At 33.9% G+C, this 20,134-nt stretch overlaps 2 protein-coding genes across 3 annotated transcripts; one reads left to right on the top strand and one right to left on the bottom strand.

Annotated features, from left to right (window-relative positions):
- Positions 923–2,996, top strand: LOC109331685 (protein HAIKU1-like). Of its 2 annotated transcripts, XM_019566341.1 has the most exons (2): positions 923–2,010; positions 2,065–2,996. In XM_019566341.1, exons 1-2 carry the CDS (start codon positions 1,470–1,472, stop codon positions 2,505–2,507), a joined length of 984 nt encoding a protein of 327 aa, XP_019421886.1. In that variant the 5' UTR covers positions 923–1,469; the 3' UTR covers positions 2,508–2,996. The 2 variants fall into 2 exon arrangements, with proteins under 2 accessions (XP_019421886.1, XP_019421885.1); XM_019566340.1 differs by having other exon boundaries at positions 923–2,996.
- LOC109330453 (abscisic acid receptor PYR1-like) lies at positions 17,221–18,294 on the bottom strand. The gene has a single exon (XM_019564624.1). It carries the CDS (start codon positions 18,224–18,226, stop codon positions 17,594–17,596), a length of 633 nt encoding a protein of 210 aa, XP_019420169.1. The 5' UTR covers positions 18,227–18,294; the 3' UTR covers positions 17,221–17,593.

The following is a 20,134-nucleotide window of genomic DNA, read 5'->3' on the forward strand; positions in this document are numbered from 1 at the left end:
TGCATTCGCATGGCTAAAAACACACATGTTACCCGTACATTCGCATTACTAAGAAAACACATGTTACTCATGTATTCGCATAGTTAAAACGCACATATTACTCATACATTCATATTATTAAGAATATACATCTTACTTGTGTATTTGCATGTTTAAGCACATAAGAAAAATAAATTGATAATTTTTAATTTGAATTTTCTACAATTAGTATTAAATTATTATTAACATATAAAATATATAAAAAGAAGGAAGGAAAAAATGTGAGGAGGAGGTGACATGTGACATGAAGAAAAAAACAATGACTATTACTTTTTAACATAACAAAACATAGATGTTGTAAACACTCAATTTTAGTGGGGTAGCGACATGAACCAATCACTAATTAATATTAAATTATTATTAGCATATAAAATATATAATATATAAAAAGTAGGAAGAAAAATACGTGAGGAGGAGGTGACATGTGGCATGAAGGAAAAAATGTAAGGATAAAATAACATGTGGCATGAGGAAAAGAGAGAGTGACATGTGGCATGAAGGAGTTTTTTTTATTACATTGTTAATAGATTTATCAATACTCACAAAAAACTTGGAGCATCTAAATGAATATTTAATACTCTGCACCTCAATGGAATAATCCTACCGCCAAGCCCTAAACAAATAAAAACAAAAGGGAACACAACTTGAAGCCTTTCTCTTCTCATTCCCACACATTGACCACTTTACCCCAACTTGTTTCTTCTCTCTTCTTTTCTCTTCCCCATCTTAGGGTTTTCTACGCTCCTTCTCTTTCTTTCTCCTCTCTCGAACCATATCCAAGTTTCACTTTTTTCACATACCCTTTTCTATTTTCTTCCAATAACTCATAGTCCCTCCAATTCAAGTTCAAATTTTCTCAATCCCCCTTTCCTATTACCCTTTTTTATTTGTTTCCGTTTTCGAACGAACCCTGAGAAAATTCCATTTTCTCGTTTTATTGTTCCGTCTTGGATTTGGATTTTCGATCTGCTGGTAAAAGATTTTGGGGGATTTTATGAGGCTGATTCGGTTTTCTTGGATTTGAATTTAGCTCGTAAAAAGGGTATGTTTTCTGCTTCTTACCTAGGTTCTATGGTTAATTTTGGTGCTGTTGGTGGCATTGATCTGTATATTGCTTCTATTTCTGATAAAGGGTCATGCTCTAATTGATATTCAAATCAGAAACTCTGGGTGTTCATTGCTCAGTTTAGGGTTTGCTTGACTTCAGGGATGCTTAGATTATAGCTCAAGTATGGTTTTTTGAGGTTTTATATATTATAATTGTGAAGTTCTTCAGGTTGTTACATGAGTTTGATGGTGTTTTAGTTTGAATTTTGAATTTTTTTGGGTGCCATTGGAATCTCATGAATTGGTTTGTTTCACTGGAAAGGGAAAGAAACAAGTGGTAATTTATTTTTGGAGTAAGTGTGATTTTGGGTTTGTTTCTTCAAATGAATAACTCCAAAAACAGGAACAATGATAGTTTGGGTGTGAACAAAATGGGAAAGAATATAAGGAAGAGTCCTTTACACCAGCCCAATTTTAGTAATAATGCTGCTAGACAACAGCCTCAACCTCAGGTTTACAACATCAGCAAAAATGATTTCAGGGATATTGTTCAGCAGCTTACTGGATCGCCTTCGCACCACTCACAGGATCATCCACCTAGACCTCCAAACAATCCACCCAAACCGCAGAGTATGCGTCTTCAAAAAATTAGACCTCCCCCATTAACACCTATCAATCGACCACACATGCCCCCGCAAATGCCAGTATACACAGCCCCTCCCCCAATGCCTTACAATAATGCCATACCTAGACTACCTGCTCAGTTTGGACAGCTGTCTCCTAATCCTTTGCAACCATTAACGCCGGGAGATCTATGGGCTAATACTGCTGAATCACCCATCTCTGCTTACATGCGTTACCTTCAAAATTCAATGAATGAACCAAGTCCCTGGGGTAACCAAGTTCACCCTCAACCACACCCACATCAACACCCTCAACCTCCCCCACATCAGCACCCTCAACCACATCCACAACAACACCCTCAATCCCAAGTACCAGGCAATGTCCGGCCTCAACCACCTTCATCTGCTTTGCTTCCTAATCCTCCCATTCCTGCATTTCCTTCTCCAAGATTTAATGGTCCTATTCAACGTATGAATGCTAATAACCACCTTTCAATGCCTAATCTTCCTTCCCCACAAACAGGTGGCCCTCCCCCTTTACTTTCTCCTACCTCTCAATTCCTCATGGCTTCTCCAACTGGTTACATGAATTTGCTATCCCCTCGGTCACCTTATCCGCTGCTGTCACCTGGCATTCAATTTCCTTCTCCCCTTACACCTGGTTTTCCATTCTCACCCATTGCACAATCAGGGATTTTTGGTCCTGGTCCTCAACATCCACAGTCTCCAGGCATTATGTTTCCATCATCTCCTTCAGGGTTTTTCCCCATGCCAAGTCCCAGGTGGAGAGATCACTAGTCTTTCAATTCTGTGCTTATTGAGGGTGGTTCCTTCTATCTAGACTAATCTTAGTCTTGTTCATTGGCATGTAATGTACAATCAAGTTGTAAGAGTTCTTTTTGGCTTTTTGTAGTGTTTGCTTCTGATTCCTTTGGTTCTCTTTTTTGTTGATAACGATAATGGTTGCAATCCTTTTACTTTGACAAGTTTTACATTAGGCTACATTTTGAAGTTCAGACAACTCAATTGGACAGCTGGACAGGAACTGTAAGATGAAAGACTGATCCTTGTCGTGAAGGGAAGTAGTCATGTAGGATTACGGACAATGTTTGTGATGTAGGTTAGGTCATGTTCTTTTGTGTAATATAATATATTATTATATCTTAAAGTGCATAGTTAATTGAATGTTATCTTTCCTGTGGAAGGTCTTCAATAATTGAATGTTTTCTTTCCTATGATGTGTAATACTAGAATTTGGATATTTATTCTAGTATTATGATTTTGCTTGGATAGCGCCATTTAATCATCTACTTTTGATCATCCCTTAGACCCTTATTTTCCACTTCTTCCTTTGGTTGTTAAATAACTTATGTACCTCACATAATATGCCCGCTTACACGCAAACTTGTAAGTTGTTAATGACTTCATTTTATCTGATTAGGATATGTTGCTGTCCTTACACCATCCATGCACTTCATCTAGGACTGGGTTTAACTATTTTTGCTATACCTTTCTCCACCTTTGCTCTTCAACAACTCTGTTTGTTTCTTCTCATCCGATGTCATCCTCCATTACATGCACGAATCTGAGTTTTTAATCCTCTTCTACTATTCTAACATAGAAAAAAGTAGCTTTGTAATTATTATTTTAACTCTACTTTTACCTGGATGGAGAAACATGTAAAATGCATTTTGGACATGGAATATGGAATCTAAGTCGATTGGGTATGCCAACTTTTACTATGGTGTGAAATGCTAATTTTTATGTCAGGGTACCCTATATTACTGACTGCTATAATTTTTGTAAATTTTAATTTGAACAGGTTTTAATGAATAGCATTCAATGACAAATTGGGTAGGTTTTATGAACTACCATTGATGCTTCAGCATCTCTGTAGACATCAATTTTAGTTGTGCATATTTCTGATGTTAGTCACCAATTACTAAATTGATGGGGTTTGGCCTAAATGCAGTTCTAGTTGAAGGGGTTAGGTCACATGGTCAAGAAATTACAACTTCAATTATTTGATTTTAACATCTAATAACTTAATAATAATTTTTTTAGAATGAAACAGGTTGTGGGATAGTGCATGTTATCTCAATCCCGCATTTGCTTAAACTATACCATTTTATAGTGATGATATAGGTCATAGTCTGAAAATGCTTCATCTGGTTTGGATTTTTGCACACACAAGTCAACTATTTAGGTTGGTTGCATAATTATCGGTTATAAATGTATCTCAATCAATTCTTTGAAGTTTGAACAAAATACTCATGACTTATAGTATGAAATGTGTAGTGATTCAAGTATAGTTATAGGAAAGAGCCCTGCCTCATTTATGGTTTAGGCATATTTGGCCCAAGCCATTCGTCATCTTTGAATAGTCAAGGTTTGATCATACCGATCTTCCAAAATGAAGGTTGTAAATTTTGATAATTCAGCATCAAATTTATGTTAAAACACTTTCAATTTTGGAGCTGCGACAGGTAGTTGATTAACCAGCAATTTCTATTGTCCAGTAATGAATATTCTTAAACTATGCTTACAAACAAAATCAAATCAAAAAAATAATCCCTTCCAATAGTATTGTTGCAAAATTATAGTGTAGTTGGACAAAAACAAGATAAGACATGTTGCAATCAAATTATCGAATTTATTTTAGGTTTCTGTATGTTTCAAAAATTTGTTTTTGTCCATGAAAATTATGTATCAACACCATATTGGTCATGTCAGCAATTGGTATGATGCGTCTGAACAATTAGTATGAACATGTCATATGTGGATTATAATACGTAAAGAAAATTTATATGGACTAAAAATAAAAGTTCACTAACCAAAACTTTATTTAACCGTAACATTATATAAAGTTGTAACAAACTGTGGTTAACACTATTGTTTATACTTTTTATATTCTCAAATTTTTGTGTTAATGTATAACATTATATCCTTTGTAGATAGATATATAGAAAGATTTTATAGTTAATATGAATAAGGAAAAAATTTCATTTAAATCAATATAGTCCATCTATGTGGATTTCATTTTTTAGGGAGAAAGATATCTTTCATATGAAGTAGCATTTTGGTTTATTTTTTTTCAGCTGCCCTTTGGTGTATGTTTGGTTCAACTTATTTTTTTTATAGCTTATGCTTATTTTTTAAAAAATAAGTTGAAAATATAAACTATGTATGTTTGGCAATCAAATGAAATTATAAACTTATATTTTTTTTTTAAAATTAAGCAAAAAGTATAAGCTCTAAAATCATGGGCTGATTTATCGTTTGTTAGCTTATTTTTTTACAATTTTTTACTTCCCATTTTACCTCATTATATTTTATCTCTAGTGTCCTTCTTACTCTTTCATCAACCAGAATAATTCTTCACAACATCACCCAAGCTCATAATTCTCATTTTCCTTAATTTTTTTATCACCACCAAACTATATTACTCCTCATAACTCTTCCTTTCCTTCCTCTCTATCATCACCTGCCTCCATAACTCCCTATAACATAATAATGGGAGCACATGATGGGAAGGGAGAGCACATGATGCTAGAATTTTTTATGAAGCACTCCGGAGTATAAACTTAAAATTTCTACATCCTCTCAATGGTTTGATAATCAATTTCCTTCAATAGTTTCATTTTAATTAATAATTTTTGTAATCCAACTAATATTATTGACTTCTAATTTCTCTTCATATTTTTAATTGTTTGTCAGGTAAATATTATTTGGTAGATGCTTGCTATCCAACACTCCTAGAAACTTGGGACCATATAAATGTGAGCGATATCATTTTCTTGAATTCAAGTGAGCTACTGAATTTAATAGTCAGAATGAAGTCTTCAACTATCATCACTCTAGCTTAAGGAACACCATAGAAAGAACATTCAATGTTTGGAAGAATAGATTTGTACTTTTACGTTGCATGTCCAAATTTAAATATTCTACTTAGGTCCAACTAGTTATTATTGCTATAATGACAATACATAATTTTAGTAGGCAAAATAGCATATCAGATTGTGGATGATCATAATGACGATATACTAAATGTTGATGATGATCCTACCAATGATGATAGTGATGATCTTGCTGAACATATAGATAATACATCTTCTAAGCACATGTGTATTGTTCGAGATTCAATTAGGGATGACATTATTAAAATTTTTGTATAAAACTTGACATTTGTGTATTATTTATTTTGATTGTGTAATTCAAGTTTAACAACTTCTATTTAATTTTATATCATGTTGTTTTTTAATATTGATATTAATTTTTATATTGTATTTTATTTAATATGTTTTTTAGCTTTTGTTATGCAATATTAAAAAATAAAAAAATTATAGTAAAAATATATATGGTGATAAATATTAAAAAATGTATATTTAAAAAATGTAAAAGATAAACAAAATAATCATAACATAAACAAATAACTTCATATCCCTTTCTGTAATGTAAAATAAGCTTTCTACCTTAACCAAACAAAACATATTAGTTTATATTTAGTTTTTAGCTAAGGTATTCAAACATAATCAAATTATTATAATCTTAATTGATTATAATCTCACAATTTATAATCTCATTTTATAAAACTGAAACTATAAACTGATCGAATTTATTTCTTTTTAGCTATCCTTCAAATACTGGTTGAGTTTCTACACCTTAATTGAGCAACCGTATAGTTGATTTGACCCAATAACAACTTCTAAGCTCAATTTGACTAAACACCATTAATAACTTAACTTTAACTAAGCTAAAATTCATAAGCTATATTTGGTTTTGGCAAGTGTTTATGATTGATCTATTCACTCATTAGTCTATTGTTTCAACTCAACAACTTTATTGTGGAAACATAGGGTATATATTAACAAAACCTTAAAAAGTTTCCGCCTAATTTTTAATAAGAAGATACGGCAAACAATTAAATGCAAAGCTCTAATCAAGTTGATGGCATAGTAATTTCCAAGCTATGAACAAGCATGAATTGCAGTCTCTCGGTCCTGGTTCTAGGCTACACGGATAAGTCAGGCCCTTCTCAAAGTTGTGGGCACAGTACAAAAATGATTCAACTTTAGAGAGGCCCCACAAAAAACGAAAGATCCTATTTTATAATCGAATGAGCATTTTGGTGGCGCATCATGCTCAAATTAGAAAAGAGGGAAGGTGTAAGGAGCTCATATGGAAATAACAACCCATATGTGGCTGAAGCACGAAAAGTAATGGAAAGGGGGCAGCGAGGGAATATTTCGGTTACAAGGGCTGACGATTCATTGGTGAGAAGGAGGAGCAAGAGAGGGAGAATAACTAACTTTCAACTAAGGGACTTCCACGTGAGGGAAAAAGGGTATATGTAATCTTTTCCTCATGAACTCTTTCTCAAATATCTTCTTCTTCCTTTTCCTATTCTCTTCTTTAATTTCCCTTTAATTCAGATATAGATAATGTAATGGTTGCTAATCCTCCTTAGTTCATACACTGGGAGTGAAATTTTCTTGTTAATATCAATAACACAACAACCTGTTTCTTTTCTATTTGAAATCTGCTATTAGGTGTCATAACAATTTGGTACTTTCATTGTCTCCATGGTAGAAAACACAAGAATGAAAACAATGGATTCCTTGCTATTTTAGCTCAATGAATCAATGTATGCCATGGTGCAACCTCAACTTGCTCAGCTTACTGACACCGTCGCAAACCACAGTGTTAGCATCACCGAGACATCAGCTTCAATGCAACGCATGGAGGCCATGTTACAAGCCTTGCTCCAGACAGTAAATACAACATGCTCCTCTTCTCAAAGTGCTGGTAATGCACATTAGACTTCGTAGAGGACCCCATTCCAAACACGTAATGTCAAATTGGAATTTCCCAGATTTGATGGCACACACGCCTTAGAGTGGATATTCAAGGCTAATCAGTTCTTTGATTACTATGAGATTCACGACCCAGACCGCTTAACCATCGTCGCAGTTCACATGGGTCAATCGGTTATTTCGTGGTTTCAGATGCTTCAACGGACCACACCATTTTTGTCTTGGTCCAATTTGACTCGTGTTATTGAGCTTGAATTTGGGTCCTCATCTTTTGATCGTCCTCGCGCCTCCTTATTCAAGCTACACCAAACTGGGTCACTCAATGCTTACTACATAGAATTTACGACGCTTGTAAATAGAGTTACTAGGTTGGATCAGGATGTCGTGATTGACTGTTTCATTAGTGGGTTGCAATTAGATATACAACGAGAGGTAATCTCCTAGAACCCCTCATCTCTCATTCATGCGGTTGCTATTGCTAGATTATTTGAGGACAAATTCTCCTCAAATAAACCACACAACTCTTTTGCCATACCCAAATCTCATTCCACACTCCCTACACTACAGACCCGCAATGCTAATTTCCAAGGGTCCACAAATAGTCTCAGTCCCAAAAACACCCTACCACCTCTACTTCCCACCCGAAATACCAGGAGTCGCCTTCAATCCAAAATCCCCATCAATCTGAAAAATTAGCCCCGCTGAAATGCAAGTGCGACATGACAAAGGCTTGTGCTATTATTGTGATGACAAATTCTCCTTTCAACATAAAGGCCCCAACAAACATTTATTCTTACTTTAGCTGGATGATATCACTCCAGCAGATTTTGTCCCTCCTTTAACAGATCAACCCGAGCCTGACAACACTGAGCCGGAACACCAGTTATCCCTGAATGCCATGAGAGGAGCTTCAGGTATGGGTACTCTGCATTTTATAGGTCAAGTTTCAGGTTTACCGGTGCAAATCCTCATTGATGGGGGCAGATCTGAAATTTTTTTGCAACCGAGAATTGCCCACCTCTTGTATTTACCTATTGAACCGGGTCCTCGCTTTAAAGTGCTTATTGACAATGGACAAACCATGTTAGTAGAAGGAATGATTTCAGATTTGGCAGTGTCGATTCAAGGCCATGTTCTCAAAATTCTAGTGTACTTATTATTGATTGTTGGAGCAGATTTGATAATGGGCTACCCTTGGTTAGCTACATTGGGTCCCTATGTGGCAGATTATTCAACTTCTAGCCTCAAATTATTCTTAGATGGGCAATTTATTACACTCACTAAACAACAGGAAACAACACCAAACCTGCTCAACTACACCAGATCAAACGTTTTCAACACACTAAGGCCATTTCTGAATTGTTTATGATCAACCCCTTGTCTGCCGCACAGTCCCTGGACCTGCCTAACATGATTCCTTCTGATATGGTGTCGGACCTGAGGCACTTATTATTGTAGTTTAGCACTGTGTTTCACGAACCATCGGGTTTACCACTTATGAGGGATTTAGATCATTCCATTATGTTGATTGATGAAGCCCATATAGTTAAAGTGAGACCTTATAGATACCCCCACAGTCAAAAGGAACAAATCGAAAAAATGGTGCAAGAAATGTTGAAGCAGGGCATTATTCAACCAAGCACATGTCTATTTTCCTCTCCCATCATTCTAGTAAAGAAAAATGATGGCACGTGGCGGTTCTGTACAGATTATCGGGACCTAAATGCACTTACCATCAAAGATAGTTTTCCTATAGCCACAATGGATGAGCTTTTGGATGAACTTTATGGTGTTAGGTACTTTTCTAAGCTGGACTTGCGGTCTGGGTACCATCAAATCCTCAAGAAACCACCTGACCGCCACAAGACTGCATTTCACACTCAACAAGGACATTATGAATGATAATCATGCCTTTTGGCCTTTCCAATGCTCCAGCATGATTTCAATGTCTAATTAACAACGTACTTCAAAATGCTCTTCGAAATTTTGTTTTGCTTTTCTTTGATGACATCTTAATTTATTGTCCCTCTTAGGCTATACACTTACAACATTTACAACATGTCTTGGCAACTTTACAGCAACAAGTCTTGTTTGTAAAATTTTCCAAATGCTCATTTGGCCAATTGGAAGTCGATTATTTGGGCCATACGGTTTCAAGCACAGGGGTAGCTATGGATAAGGAAAAAATACAAGTTGTAGTGGATTGGCCAACACCCTCCAATCTTGAACAACTGCGATGTTTCCTTGGACTCACGGGCTATTATAGAAAGTTCATTAAGGCTTAGCTTCCATTGCACTACCTTTGACTAACTTGTTGAAAAAGGATGCCTTTCAATGGACTGCATTATCTGAATAAGCTTTTTGTTCACTCAAACAGGCTGTAACTTCAGCCTCAATCTTAGCATTTTCGGATTTCACCAAACCGTTTATTTTGGAGACAGATGCTTCCAACACGGGTATGGGTGCCATTCTAAGCCAAGCAGGGCATCCCATTGTTTTTTTCTCCAAGAAATTGGGTCATTCCGCACAAAAGCAGTCTGCCTATGTCAGAGAATTTATGGCCATCACTGTTGCCTTGGCTCAATTTCGACATTATTTATTGGGTCATCGATTCATCATCAGAACTGACCAACAAAGTCTCAAAAGCTTACTTGATCAATCTTTGCAAGCTCTAGAACAACAAGCTTAGCTCCACAAATTCATCGGTTTTGACTTCAAAATCGAATACAAACCAGGGAAAGAAAACATGGAAGTCGATGCTCTTTCGAGAATGTTATACATGGCATGGTCTGAACCGCAACATCAATTTCTGCAGGATCTAAAACCGCACATTGTGCAACATACTGAATTAGCAACACTACTGTAGCAATGTCAACAACAACCTGACTCTGACCCAAACTATACGGCTCGAGATGGTCTTTTGTATTGGAAAGGCTGGTTAGTCATACCTCAGGACAACCCCTTAATTACCAAAATTCTGTTGGAATATCATTCTTCATCCATCGGTTGTCATGTTAGGATCACTAGAACAATGGCGAGAAATGCTGCCCAATTTTTCTAGAAACACATGAAGACTGATATTATCAAATTCATCCAACAATGTGCCGTATGCCAACAAACGAAGTCTTGTACTCAATCCCATGCAGGTTTACTACAACCCCTACCCATACCACAACAAGTTTGGGAAGATATTGCCATGGATTTTATCATAGGCTTGCCACTATCACACGGGTTCTCGGTCATAATGGTTGTTATTAATCTACTAACTAAATACAGCTATTTCTTTGCCCTCAAGGCTGACTATGACAACAAGAGAGTTGCTGAAGTTTTCTTCCAAAATATTGTCAAGTTACATGGCATTCCTAAGTCTATTGTCTCAGATAGAGACAAGGTGTTCACCTCAAAATTTTGGCAACATTTATTCCACTTATCCGGTACCACATTGGCCATGAGCACAACCTGTCATCCACAATCAGACGGGAAATCTGAGGCATTAAACAAATGCTTGGAAATGTATATGAGATGCATCACTTTCCAACATCCGAAACAATGGTACAATGCTCTTTCTTGGGCTGAATATTGGTATAACACCTCACATCATCTTAGTACGAGTATTACTCCCTTAGAGATCCGCCTCAAATGATCAAGTATGCTCACTGCCCCGCTGACCCACCAGAAGTGCAGTACCACAAGTGTTAGTGCAGTGGGACGGGTTAACTACAGCCACTGCCACATGGGAAACCTTGGACGAGTTTAGAACGAGCTATCCCAATTTCAACCTTGAGGAAAAGGTTGCTTTTATAGGGGAAGGTATTATAAGGAGCTCAAATGGAAATAACAACCGACACGTGGCTGAAGCAGCAACAGTAATGGAAAGGGGGCAGCAAAGGAATATTTCGGTTACAAGGGTTGACGATTCATTGGTGAGAAGGAGGGGCAAGAGAGAAATAATAACTAACTCTCAGCTAAGAGACTTCCGCGTGGGGGGAGGGGGGGGTATATTTAAGATAATAGGGATTTTGATGAGGTGTGTGAAAATTGATGTAATCTTTTCCTCCTGAACTCTTTCTCATATATCTTCTTCTTCCTTTTCCTATTCTCTTCTTTAATTTCCCTTTAACTCAGATCTGGATGATGTAATGGTTGCTAGTCCTCCTTAGCTCATACACTGGGAGTGGAATTTTCTTGTTAATATCAATAACACAAGAACCTCTTTCTTTTCTATTTGATGTCTGCTATTACGTGTCATAACTGAATGATATTTGATATAATATTACTAAAGTATAATATATTTATGCATTGCCAATTTAAATATTTATATATAGTCGGTTTATCATTTACCATTTATTTGTATTATTTCTATTGAAGAGTTAATAATGACTAAACATAAACATTAGATGATGAAATAACAGTATATAAAACTCATATAGTGACAATACATACATTTGCCCCTCATATTATTAGAGTGGAAAAGATGGGTATCCACAAACAGCTATGAAATATGATTGGACTTCTCACTTTCTTTTCCGGCACTAACATCTTCATTTCATTGGCTTGTGGCCACTACTTTTCTCAACAAAGAGCCAATAATGAACTACCAAAGTGAAAAGAAAAAGGAAAACTCTTCAAGTTGGACTAAAAATATTCTTTTGACACACAAGCATTTGATCATTTCCCTCCTCTAAAGCTAGTCTTTGTTGCTTCTATTCATTCCATGTCCCTGTCCAACTTAGTAGTCAGTATCCAAGTTGGCAACTTGCATCAACCCATATACCCCAATTTGGTGATTATAAGAGGGGCCATGCCAAGTCGCGTTCTTTAACCTTTCTTGTCGTGAGGTTTAATGATTCTCATGTGCTATGTTTACTACAAGAGGAATTTTGGTATCAATGAGAAAAAACTGCACATTAACAAAATCGTATATGTATGTCCAAGACTGTAAATTACCAAAAAAAGTTTAAATACACACTATTGTTTTCTTATATCCCATCTATCACAAAAATATATAATATTGTGAGTATCAAAGGTATGACGAGTTTATAACTAATAATTAACATCATCTTTTAAAAAAACTTACATGCGTAAAATTTCTCCCAAACATTACATAACAATCAACACCTCTTTTTATACATAAATTAAAGTTGTTTACTCAAGTGGCAAGAAATTTGATTTCTTTAGCTAAAATAAGGTTTTGAGTTTAGGTATTATATAAGAAAAAGAGTAAGAACAGAAGAGCTTTGCCCTTAACTGAATTTTTACTTCTGCTTATATTAGGGTTTATTTTGTTTATAATTTAAAATAAGTGATTTTAGAATATGCAAGTAACTAGTTTTTTTAGTTATTTGTAGATTTTGATAATATTATTATGAGTTAATTTTAGAGAAATAATATATGTAAGTTTGAAATTTATCACAGAGATAATATTATATGAAATGTATGTGAGAGAATTATATATATAGCCAAATAAATAAAAGATGTAATAGTAGTAAAATTGGAAATTTGAAAATCGCCCCAATATAATTACCCTCCGTCATTCCCGAAAGAGATGCATGTGCAACAATTAGCCTCTCAAGATTTGAATATGAATAGAAAAAATTCAGCTCACAGTTTTGATGCTATGATCTAACAATTTGTTAAGCATTTCTAGTTTTATCAAAAGTGTGCAAAACTGCATGGATTTTCAATTAAAAAAGCTCAGTGTGAAAAGAAGAGAAATTAAAAGACGAGACTTTTGTCATCTAGCATGAAAGCAGCCACCAAAAATTGTCATCAACAAGATGTGACTGCAAAGCTCTTATGCGGATTAAACTAAAAAGATCTATTGATGTATTTCATGAAGAATGCTATTGTGTTTGTTGCAGAACATAATCATAACTTGCTTTTTGAAGAAGATGTTCGCTTCCTTAGATCTTACCGCATCATTACAAAAGAAGATGAGAACCGTATACTTTCATTGAAAGAATATAATCAGGGCTTTAGATGTGCCAAATCATGCTTGTAATGGAGTGTGAAAATAATGTGAAGCATGGATATCTTCTTTTAACTCAAAGATGTTCACAATCTTTAGTAGAATCTGCAAGAATGAAATGAAAAATGATGCTACTAGACTTCTGCAATATTGTAAAGTTGCAAAAGAAGAGAATTTTAATTTTGAGTATTATTTTGCATATAATGCAGAGAGAACTAGGGCACACATTTTTAGCTTTTTCATTGGTAGTGAAAATTTGGAGATGTTGGGACTAGTGCCTTTTCTTGGTTAATGAAGGTAAATAAATATACCTTTATTTTTTAATCATGTTTACTTGTGTATTTTATTTAATTATATATGGGAGCTGTGAGACATATGTATAATTTTTAAGAAGTCAAATAGATAACCATACAAATACTTAATTTTCTTTTTGTAACACAAATAATTCCTTTCTGAATTATTAATCATGTACCTTGCGTGTGATGAGAAATGTTTTCGTGTTGAAGAAAGTCTCCCATTAATCATGTTTTAACTATTAGTTTTTGCCATTTATTTTACTTTTTATATTTTTTCTACAGACATTTGTATTGTTGATAAAAAAACGACCTAAGATTTTTTTGACTAACCAAGATCCATGGATGACGCGAGCTATTGCAGAAGAAATAATGCCGCAAATTAAGCATGCATCTTGCATATGACACATCATATACAAATTTAGTAGTTGGTTCATTGTACTCCTTTGTAACCAATATCCAAAATGGTGTGCTAGCTTTTATGAATTATACAAGCTTGATACTCCGGAAGAGTTTGAAATCAAGTGGTCACAATTGATTGAAAATATAAATAGCAAAATAATAAACGTTTTTATTTGATACATATCATTTTATGACTCCATGTAAAATAATAAATATATGATAGGCTTTTATGAGATAAAACACTTTTAGGATACCCACTTATCTTTGCAATTACTTTTTTTTACTAGGATGGCAACAAAAGAGAGATCTGAAAATATAAATTCTTTTGTGAAACGATTACAACCTCTCATGTTTGCTTGAGTCAATTCATTAAACAAGTAAGTATAATTCATTATTTTCATTGACATGTTTCTAGATTTGGACAAAAGTTTGTTTATTACTTTTCTCTACTTACCTTCAGTGTTTTAGTTTTCATTATTGTTGCATGCCTTTCGGTTGATGTAGCTATTGAAGACATTGGATATAAGCAATTACATGCTAATATATGTTGGATAAATATAGCAGATCTTCATTGTGAATTTTATCTCCATTCAAAGAACAAGGACATGATAACTTGATCTCAAGTTTTTTTGGATAAGCATAACTTAATCGAATTTGCCACCAAAAACTCTCAAGAGGAGTTTGATAGGGCTACTCAGTATTTGGTGGTATTGCATAGTACTAGTGATTTTGCAGTGTAATATTACAAGGAGGTGTTAGGATTTAAACGCATGAGTAGAGCCAACCCAAAAATTTAATCGATTAGGTGAGAGAGTCGCATAATTTAATTACTACGAGTTTGTTATTTTATTTAATGTTAAACTTCTAACCTAATGGGGCTAATAGCTATATTTAGTATTTACTTACTTGGTAATTCTCATGAAAGCAAAATCAGAAAGTAGACAATATCTATTCCCCATTCATAAGAGTAATGCTACAAAAAAATGATATGAGCGTCGAAAATCCCGCTCCTTTTGTTTACACTTGTCAGAATTTAAGATGCAACAGAAACCAAAATAAGAATGAATAAGAACGATCAGCTATGTGCTTCACAAACTTAAAATAAGAACGAATGCTGATTTGGTTCACAATCCCAACTTTTGCATTATTATGGATGCTTTAATATTTGTAATTGATAAAGCTATAATTTCAACTTCACACTATTGTTTCGATACATATTTGCCATGGCTTCATCTTGAAGACGGATGATGTCTATTATTCCATATCTGTGACCTTTATATAGTTAGCTAATTCTTTGTTTTTCACCAACTAGAGATTAGGTATTACTTATATGTGCATTTGCTTTCGTACTTTTAACCACCCCTCGTGGAATTTCATAGCTTGGTCATATAGCTGAGTATATAATAAAATATGTTATCGCTGTGTGTTACTGTCATTTATGATTCACCATAAAATGCTAATTTAAATTTAATATATTATTCAATCAAACACTAAGTAATACAAATTGTAAAACAACCAATATTATCTCTTATTAGATGACACAAAGTGGATGGAAATCACCTGTCATTATTTAGTATCCTTATCCAATCAAAAAATCTTATTTAATTAAAAATAAAAATTATAATAATATATATTAATATTCTATGAAATTTGATTGATCTGTTATACGAGGACAAAATTTTCTTAAGATAAAGGATCATTGTCCCTCACGTGCCCGTTAGATCATTAGTAAACACAGGTTACCATGTGGCGTTTGACCTGAATGTTCAGAATCCATGTAAATTGATCATGTTAGGAACTTTTATACTTGATGAAAAGTATCCAATTTAGATATGAAAATTATTAATAAGAACATTGATGTTAACCTAGACTTACAAGCAAAACAATAAGTTGTTGTTTAAAATAATTCCAATAATTTGAAAATGGGACTTTTCAAAATATTTCCAATAATGAGAAAAATAAAAATATTCCTGCTGTTACTTGCAAAAAACTGAGCACGTTCGGTTTCTTAACATTGCTCATAATGTTTCTTAACATTGCTCATAATGCATTCTTGTAATCTCTCAATGACAACCTTAGAGTTTGGGTTTAAAAAGAAGAGGAGGGAAGTTGTTATGGTTGGATTGCAATTCTCTCGAGTACTCTCGAGAGTCGAATATCGGATTAGATTTTGACACATACAATCAACTTTTTTAAAGATTTAGATTTTTTGTTTTTTTTAATTAAGTAAATTAAAAATATAAAATTTTATACATTCTATTATATTTGAATATTGGAGGGATTAGTAGGCGAAGAGGAACCCATCTCATTAAGGTTCTAGTGTAATTTCACCTTATAACATAATACATGTATAGATAGTAACATTATTTACATAATTCTCTGATTCATTTTATGTAATTTGTATATCCAATTTACTATACTATGTACCACACATGGAATTCATCATAAAAAATGTCTCCTAAAATTAATGTGGAGTGAGTGTGTCACATACAAAGTAACTATTATCCAACGAATTGAAATTTGATTTCCTTACTTATCACTTTCAACATTCTTCACCATAATAATAAGTATGATTCAGTAACCAAACAGTTGATTTATAAACAAAATGAGTAAATATACATATTGTCATTGTATTATCTATTATTCATTTTTAATTATGATTAATTCTTTAAAAAAGAAATATAAATAAATAATATATGATATATTGATTATATGTAAATCTTTATATACAAGAGATAAGAGACCATTACCTTACCACATTAGTAAATATCCAATGTAACTCTCAGTCTCAGAGTTGCGTCAGGAGATAAGAAGAAGATGTCCAAATTCAATGGAAAAGACAAAAAAGAAGTTATTCTAGCACGCATCTCACTTACTTTGTGAGAGCAAAAGGGACTGCCCATTCCTACGATCAATTCTTCTTTCTCTCTCTAATGTTCATATATGTAAACCATTTAAAAACTAATTAAGCATGGTTAGTTGTAAGAAACGAGTATCTATTAATCTGCATAACATTATATATAAATGGAGAGGAATAAAAGAAGAAGCAAATGGCATATCCACAGAATTGTTAAAGAAACACAACCATCAACATCCACAAGTCAACATGTTCTGTACAAAAACTGCATTGACCGAAATGTCCTCCGTCATTGTATTAACGTTTTTGTTACAACGAAAACAGAGGACCTTTGCAAAAACGTGGAAGGAGATGAACAAAACAGGAAATAAAATCATATAAAATAAAAATAACAATCTCACCAAAACCAAAAAGAAAAAAAACTCCGAATTTCGTTTTTCTCCGGAGTTCGAGGGAACCTTTCTTTCAAATTCTAAAATCCATTTTTTGTGGTAAATTTCGGTCTGAACCGGGTTTAGCGGTTTAGGTTACCGGTTCAGGTTAAATATGACTTACTTACCGTCACGGTTCATTCCTTCAGTTAAAGAAGCTAGCTTCTGGAGATTAAGCTTGACAACTGTATCAGCAAAGAGACGCGTGTCTTCTTCAGTATTACCCTCTGGAACATCCACCATATAAGATTCGAGAACAACGGTCCAGATCTCACCATCACGATCGAACCCGTGAACCGACGTGACGGAACGGTAATTCCTGAGTCGGTGTTCGCCACCAATGATGCTGAAACCCGTGACGTGTCGGTCATCATCTAGTATATCGAGGCGTTCGGTACTTGTAGCAGCCGGTAACCCTGAGATCACGTTAACTTCCCTGGTGCACCCCACGGTCATGTTAAAGGGTTCCTTAACGGAACAGGATTTGATGAAGTGCTTGTAAAGGTGGGGCTTGTCGAAGCGGCGGACGGCGGACCAGACGGTTTGTGGTGGCGCGTGGATGCGCTGGGCGAGGAGTGTGGAGCATTGGCCGGGGCCAGAGAGGTAGGTGTGGTGCTCCGTGATGGCGGGTTTGAGGGTTTCGAACTCGTCAGGGGTGAGGCCGGAAGGGAGGGTTAGGTGGTGTCGCGTTGGGTGCTTGTGGTTGTCGGAGGAGTCTTGTTCGGTGGTGGAAGAGCTCTCGCCTTTCTCCATCTGTGAGAGAGAAAGCGAAAATGGGGGATGGTGTGGATCTTGGAATTTCGACTGCTGACTCTGTTTTCTTATATATAATAAATACAAATCAGATTTAAACGACATGTATTAAGTATTACTATTATGATAAAAAGGTTTTTTTTGTATAATTAATTATATATTATCAAATTAATTGATTAGTCACACATATGTAATAGATTAATTCTTTACCCATAAAATGAAGTTATTGATAGTAACTATGGAACTAAGCATTGGTGGAAAACATCATTTCAAAAAGAGTGTTGTTATATTCTCTTACTAATCATTTTTTCTACAATAAAATGACACAAATAATTTACAAATCAATCGTTAATCAATAAAATATTGTATTGTAATGTATATCACATTCATGTGAGTATGAAATTTTAGCAAAAAAAAATAGAATATTTTCCTTTTGAAAATTAGGATTATTACTATTGTACCATTAATTAAATAATGTATTAATATGGTGGTAAGTGATTAAGCAGATGATTCATTAATTAAACTACATATTTGTCAAGTTTTATATACACTTATAATAAAATAATATTAATGCTAAAAAATTAATAAACAATGTGATAAAAATATTTTAATTCATTTGTTAAAATAAAATGTGTGACTTGGTGAATCACATGTTTTAAAAGTATAAACACGGTAGTTATTGTATGTTTGATCTTTCATAACAATATTTTCATAAAAATTAAGTAAATTTTCATTAAGATTGTAATTTTAAGTGAAAATTGACTTATATGGTCAGTAGACTTTACAGAAAAATCGTGCAGGTATGATAGCATTATTTATCATTTATATTACACTTAAAAAATACAAATAGATGCTAGTTAGTATAATGGTTATGTGTAATTATTTACATTAGTTATTATACCCGTAAAAAAATACCAATTAAACAAATATTAATTAATGGGATGTTTAATATGAATTACATCCTTATGTAAGATGGGTTAAGTTTAGGTGAGGAAAGAACACTAGGAGAATTGCTCTCATGAAATTCAGTGCTCAATATTATAATATAGATGCTCGTTGAATTTAACCTTGTATTATAACTCTCCTAATAAAATTCGTTTTTGATTAACCATATAAAAATAATGCTTGTCATTTGTAAAACTAATTTATTATCAGGATATATCATTATTAATTATATATAACTATGTTTGATTGGGTTGAAAAGTGAGAGAATGAAAAAGAGGAAAATGTAAGAGGAAAGAAAACAATAGTTTCTAACGTTTTGGTTTGCTTTCAACAAAGAGAAGTGGAATTAGGGGTGTTCAAATCCAGACCGGTCCAACAATAAAATCGAAAACCGATCCAAAATAGACCGAAACCGCAAAAACTGAATGCATTTGGACCGTGTTGGACTTATTTTTTAAAGACCGATTGGTCCGGTCCGGATTTTGGTTTCACCTCTTGGATCCAGACCGATCCAGACCGGACCGAAATTGTATGTAAAATTTAAGTGTGTAATATTTGTAAGTGTCTTCCAAACTTAATCTTAAGTCCCAACTCCAAAATTGTACCTATATTTTATTTGTTATATTCTATAACACACTTATATATATATGTTGCTATGTTTTAAATCATATTGATTATATTTGATACACTTTTTTAGAACTTAAATCAATCCCATAACCAAATAAAGAGGATTCAAGTATTATTGTTGTGAAAGTATTATTGTTATTAATCATCGGTGGAATATTGTAACTATTAAAATTACGTTACCGATGCTCATATTATTATTATTTATATCTTGTTGTCTTGTTATTATTGATATTTTGTTGTTGTTGTTACTATTTTGTACTTTTATTATTATTGTCTTATTGTTTATTACTACTGTATATGTCGTTTACTTATACTATTGTTGTATACATTTTAATG

This window comes from Lupinus angustifolius, chromosome LG17, assembly GCF_001865875.1.
Source record: "Lupinus angustifolius cultivar Tanjil chromosome LG17, LupAngTanjil_v1.0, whole genome shotgun sequence".
Lineage (NCBI taxonomy): Eukaryota > Viridiplantae > Streptophyta > Magnoliopsida > Fabales > Fabaceae > Lupinus > Lupinus angustifolius.